The sequence below is a fragment of the Nematolebias whitei genome, chromosome 2 (genome assembly GCF_014905685.2).
Source record: "Nematolebias whitei isolate Nwh7 chromosome 2, NemWhi1, whole genome shotgun sequence".
Classification (NCBI taxonomy): Eukaryota; Metazoa; Chordata; class Actinopteri; order Cyprinodontiformes; family Rivulidae; genus Nematolebias; species Nematolebias whitei.
In genome coordinates, this window is record NC_056499.1 from 5,604,083 (window position 1) to 5,610,556 (window position 6,474).

The 6,474-nt window shown below is 44.2% G+C and overlaps 1 protein-coding gene across 1 annotated transcript in view; it reads left to right on the forward strand.

Moving 5' to 3' along the window:
* Positions 1-1,434: 1,434 nt before the first annotated feature.
* Positions 1,435-6,474, forward strand: part of hnf4b (hepatic nuclear factor 4, beta) — a 10,599-nt gene continuing 5,559 nt past the window's right edge. Inside the window, exons 1-3 of the mRNA XM_037695803.1 lie at positions 1,435-1,610; positions 2,666-2,837; positions 3,001-3,095. Coding sequence (XP_037551731.1) covers positions 1,526-1,610; positions 2,666-2,837; positions 3,001-3,095 — 352 coding nt within the window. The 5' untranslated portion in view covers positions 1,435-1,525. The remainder of the gene's footprint in view (positions 1,611-2,665; positions 2,838-3,000; positions 3,096-6,474) is intronic.

A 6,474-nucleotide genomic window follows, 5' to 3' on the forward strand; every position in this document is an offset into this window, starting at 1 on the left:
TATAAACTGCAATCAATATTCATAAATCTTTATATCCCTTTGCTAATCGTCTCACAGACCAGAGGAAGCGTTTCAGCAGTCCTCCTACGACCTGGTGGTTTTTACGATCTATCAATCACTTAAATAAAGCTCGACTGCATGAGCCACTGCCAGGGGAGGTCTGACCCGCGGCCTGCATGACATTGAAGGAAGGAATAACGCTCGCCCAGGAAATCCTATTAAACCAGAGTACGATGGCTACCGTCACTGAGGAAGCTCGTATGTGGACTGACATATAATTTGTTATAATTTGTGAAAGAGCACACTGTCTACATGCACCTTTATCCACGTTTTTAAATTCTTTGTATGATTTTCTTCTTTGTACTCGGACATCGTCCTCATGTCTGTGTATAAGACCATGTTTAAACTTTTAATTTCAGTTTGTCGAAATGTAAAGCCTTCTGCAAACGTTGCATCCATGCCACTGAACATGCAGGGATGCATTGTGTTATTTAGCAACACATTTTTAACACATTGATCTGACTTTAGAACATCTTCAGCTTGTTTATCATCCTAATTCACTTGATTATTTTGATCAGCTGCACATTCCAGGTTGTAGACTAAATGTCTGGGATACGAAGGCATCTGTGAAGATTCAGCAGTAATCAAAAAAACAAAAACACACTTGTGTTTTCTGAATCAAAGGAGTTTCGCATATTTTCTCTGCATGCAATAGGACTCCAGCGGTAATCAATACCACCAAAGACATGTTTATGAGTAAAGATGAATAAAAGCTGGGTTTCATCATAAGATTAAATTCTTTTCATCAACACTGAGACAAAAAAAAATCACTATCCTTGGTAATCAAATGTCACATGTGCCTCCTGCAGTGAGGCATTTTATTGTATCATTTACCTAAAAACTTAAAACAAAAGGTTAATCAAGCACCATCCAGTCTTTTCAAGTGCCTGCCGCTGTTTGTTTGTACTCCGTAACTCGCCTGTGTGGTATTGATCGCCCAAGCTAAGAGAGCGCTGGGAAGATTTTCACATTTTTGAAAAAGCATCCCACATGCAACCTTTGAACACTTTTTTGTCTTCATTGACTTTTTAAAATCACATCGATTTCTCTTTGGAAGGAAGAGTTCTGTTTTTAAAATACAGCTAATGCGCCTGATCAGTTTGTTGTTTTCACAGCGACTCTTATCAGTCTCTGAACTTTCACCTTTACGTGCTCAACTGGTATCTCGTTTTAAAGAAGCAAACAAGCTGTGGAGTAAACCTCGCCGCTGAGAGGTCACTGAAAGTGGGACATCACAGAGGAAGCTTTGCAACGCCGCCACAAGAACATGAGAAATAACGTTTTTAAAGAAAATTAGCAGCACACAAAGAAGATTTTAGACACATTTGCAAGAACAGAAAGGATTTGAACTCATCTATGAAGAACTGTGACAAAGAGGAACTGAAGGGAATAAACGTTCTGCCAGTTTGCAGCTTGGGGAAGTTTTGCTGATCAAAAACTCTTGAAAATTTGTTTTATTGGAACTATGAAGCTTGATGGGACGGTGCTTTTCGCAACAGACACTGAACATTTTAACTCAACACTGAGACCACGACAAACAAATCCTACAGGTATGACGATAGCGCCTTTGTTCAGATTTACAGGATTGGCTTTCATAGAAAAAAAAAAGGTAAATTTGAAACACTTGGGGCTCCGCTTAATTTAATATATCAGCCTAATTTGTGTCAAACTCAGTTTAGAACTCATCACTGATTTACTTTCTGTCACCAAGTCCAAGGTTTGGCTCTCCTGCTCAAATATGAATAGTATCAACCTTAATAAATCAATAAAAATGATTAAAGTATGATATTGTGGTTACGTAAACAATATTTTCAGGTCAATATTAATTAACATTTCATAATTCCTCAATCATCTAACAATCAGTCAGTCTTCTCATTAATCCTGTGTTAAGCTGCATCAGTTTAAACCAAGCAGTTTCACCATCAGGCCGCTCTTCAAATCCGTAAAACTGCGAGGCAAACCGTATTCTAATCTCTTAATTCAATCTAACTGATCTTTGACCACAGAAAGCGTTTTCCTTGTTAAATCCTAATCCCCAGCTGCCTCATCTGTCTAAACGAAGTGTGCAATTTGCAGACGTTATTGCCTGGGGTCTGTACAGTCTCTGCTGCAGCGCTTGAACACCGGCTGCGTGCACTTTGGAGCAACACGTACGAAAGACTAAGTGCCCTGTGTGAAATTAGCCAAAGGAGAGTAGCGGACTTTGGTTCACACTGACCTCTAACTGTTCTAATTAAATGGAGAGTTTTCTCTTCCTCCTGAGTAATAACTGGCAGAGCTCCTCAGAGGCTCTTGGCATTCACACGGAGCAGAGATAAGTTTCCAAACTGTATAACCCTGCTTTTAATATTCTCACACTGAACCTAACTGACCTATAAAACAATACCCAAATGATTTGCAGGTTCTGAAGCTGTGCCCTTGCACCAAGCTACTCCCTCTCACCGAGGTGGAATTAGTCTTAACGTGCTCGAAATGATCAAATGGATCATCAGTGATCACCTCAGTCACGGAGCATGTTTAATAAAGCTGGTGTTCTCAGACTCTCAGAAGTTTCTGTGCTAAAACAAAAGTCTGTGACTGTTTTTATCCGTTTTTTAAGCTGCAGATGCATCCATGTCAGCATCCGCCTCTTCAGTGCCTCAGGCTGATGGAGGTGGAAGTCAGTGTTTTATCTGTGCAGACAGGGCCACAGGTAAACACTACGGTGCATCCAGCTGTGATGGCTGCAAGGGCTTCTTCAGGAGGAGCATTCGCAACAACCACACGTACAACTGTAGGTGAGTTTCATCGTAGCTCCTCTTATAAACATAAAACTTTAGTCGGCATTATTATTCTTTTTTTATGACCTGAAAACTTTGAACATTTTATGGAAAAATCTTGCAGGCAGACAGTGTAATGTAAATGTAAGATTAAAATGTGTTTACATGTGTCTTGTTCCAGGTTCAACAGGCAATGTGTTGTGGACAAAGACAAACGAAACCAGTGTCGTTACTGCCGACTGCGAAAATGTTTCAGGGCTGGGATGAGAAAAGAAGGTCAGAAGCAAGACTTTCCTTTTGTTTCTCTGTTCATATCACCTTCTGCGTTCAGCATACAAACTCTTCATAAACCATGTGCATAAATGTTTTAAAAATGTGAAATTTTACTTTTGTGCCTACAACGCATCATGCTTATTTCAAGGAGGAAAACACAAACAACCAAAGAAGAATGTTTTATCAGTTGATGCTCAGTTCCATGTGTGCTGTGCAAATCATTGGCCTTATCTTTATCTGACTCACCGGGAGAAAGAGATGGAATCAGAAGAGTCTACTCCCCACACATGAATAATTAAAATTCTTTAGCATCTCCACATGTTTGTTTTGCATTTTCTCTGAAGATGTTACTCTCAGTCCTCTGAATGAAAGCCAGAGGCCCAAATTTAAACTTTTACCTCAGTAATTTGCCTGATTTCCATAACATGCTGCAACTTGCAATTTAAGCCTGAAGCAAACGTGCATTAGAATCAAAAAAGCAAAGCAAAACACAAGACTCCTGGATATTTCTCTATTTTTACTTGACCTCTGAGCACACTTTGACTGTTTGCTGCAAATCTAAATCTAATTGATGATGTGGGAAAAGGTTCATTTGGAACTTTGTCAAACAAAAAAAATGTCAGTGAAGCTCAGAGGGAGCCGGCAGCTCCTTCTGCTCCAGTGTAGTCTGATTAATGCGCTCGCAGAGGCTGTGATGAATGATTTCTGTAACGCTCACTCATGATGTTTGACTTTGTGGAGTCACTGAAATCAGTCAGAGACCATCCAGAATGATGTGGATAAAGGTTCTTACAGAAAAGTCATCAAAAATCAATATCTCCTCGACACAACATATTATACACCAGCAAGATTTTGTGCATTCACTTTGATGTGTGTTATCAGTAGCATGCGTAGCATAGTGTATTGAGCATGCATCAGGATATTATCATCCATCCATCCATTTTCTTTACCCGCTTATTCCATTTTGGGTCACGGGGGTCGCTGGTGCCCATGTCCAGCAATCACTGTGCGAGGGGCGGGTACACCCTGGACGGGTCGCAAGTCCATCACAGGGCCACATAGAGACAAACGAGACAACCATTCACTCTCTCACTCGCACCTAGGGACAATTTAGAGTTACCAATCAGCCTAACATGCATGTTTTTGGACTGTGGGAGGAAACCGGAGTACCCAGAGAAAACCCACGCATGCACGGGGAGAACATGCAAACTCCACCCAGAAAGGCCCCTGGACCGGGGTTTTGAACCAGGGACCTGCTCGCTGAGAGGCAGCAGCTCTACCAGTTGCGCCACCGTGCTGCCCAGGATATTATCAGTAGCTTTTATTTTATTTGTGTGTTTTATGTAGCTTTTCTTTTGTTGTTGTCAAATCAGACATTTAAATGTGTCTTCAAAGCTTCAATGAAATATTGGCTTCTGCAACTAAAATGTATCATTTTGGATAAACCATGATAAACAGCTTGATTCAAAACACACACGATAAAGTAAAACACCTAATTAATGTTTTAAATGTTCAAAGTGTGAGGATGGTGCTCTCTTGTGTTGTGTTCCTGTCCAGCTCTCCCTCTGTCAATCACTCCCTGCTTCCCACACCTGTGATGTTTTGTGATCAGGTCTCGTCAGTGTCAGTATTTAAGTCAGAGTCTTTGTGTTGATTGTTGTCCTGGCATTGTTTCCTGTGTTCCTTGTGACTCCAGAAGTCTTTGTAAGTTTGCTGCCCCACCAGCATTTTTGTGTTTTTGAAATAAATTATTTTCACCACCTGAATTCGGCGTGCTGCCTGCACCATTGGGTTCAACCCAACAGAACGTGACAGAATGCCAGGACCAAACCAGAGCCCAGCAGGTTGCCTGTTCTTGGCTTCACTCACCCCAGAGGATGAGAGACAACTCTGCAGAATCACCCGTCATTTTCGTTGATTACGTCATTACGGTGGTCATAGAGGACATGATCAGCAAATATTTTTGCTTTCCTGAAATTTTTGACTCTCGAGGAATGAAGGAGTTCCTAAACGAGGTGCTGGAGGAAAAAGTATGCTGGAGTCCATGCATCGACTGCCTGCTGCTCCCACCTCCAGCAAGCCCAGCGCTTCATTCGAGTCACCTGAGGGATCAGCTCCTCTCCACGTCTCTTCACGTCACCATCGAAAGAGGGGCTGACGTTGGACCCAAGCTAGGTCATCTGACCCTCCTCCCTCATTGCCCGCTCCCTCTAAATGTTCTGATGGGTGGTGGCTGCGATGGTACACCTGTCCTTTGTGTCTCTGAGTGGATCCTGAAGGACGAATCTCATCTTTCCCCCAAGAGGGTCCAGAAGATGCCTCCCACTGTTATTCCTCACATTCTGAGCTTACCTCAGAGGGCCCCACATTGGTGGAGGGCTCCATGTCTGCTGTGGGCTCCACATCTGAAACAAGTCCCAACTCTCCACCAGAGGTCTTCACACCATCTCCATCAGGTGTCTCCACACCATCTCCACTGGAGGTTGCCACATCTTCCCTATCAGAGAACTCCATACCTCCAGAGGTCCCCGAGTCTCCTGAGGGTCCCCGAGTCTCCTGTGGGTCCCTGAGTCTCCTGTGGGTTCCCGAGTCTCCTGTGGACCCTGAGTGTTCCACACCTGCATGAGAGGGTTCCACATCTCTATGAGAGGGTTCCATACCTCATGAGGGTCCTGAGTCTACAGAAGGTTTCCCGCATCATGAGGGTCCCGAGTCTGCAGAGGGTTCTATGCCTCATGAGGGTCCTACATCTCCAAGAGAGGCATTCATGCTTCCAAGAGGGTCATGTCTGCTGCAGTCCCTTAAGTGGCTATGCCCCCAGCTGGAGTACCAGAGCTAGCTATGCCCACAGCAGTTCCTACACTGCCTGCAGCACCTGAAGTCCCTCTGCTACCTACAGTGCCTGAAGTCCCTATGTTGACACAAGCTCCAGGGATCTCAATGCCAGCTACAGTCTCAGTGCCAGCTGTGGTCTCAGTGCCAGCTGCGGTCTCCATGCCAAATGCAGTCTCAATGTCAGCTGCGGTCTCAACACCAGTTGCTGTCACTACTGCAACCGCAGCTCCCCTGGTCTCTACGGTGACTACAGCATCCATGTTGTCAACTATAGCTGCAGTCCCCGAGGTATCTACACTAGCTGCAGATCTCCTGGTTCATCCCTCTATTCACCTCAGTGATGGACGGTCTCTCGGCCACCCGCTTGAACTCTGTCCCAGCGATGGACAGTCTCCCAGTGTTGGGCGGTCTCCCATTCATCCCTCTGAACTGTAGACCCATGATGGGCTGTCTCCCAGATGTCCCCCTGAACTGTGGCGCCGTGCTGGTTTTGGAGATGTCAGGGGACAGCCTTTTGTGTGTGTGTGTGTGGGGGGGGGGGGGGGGG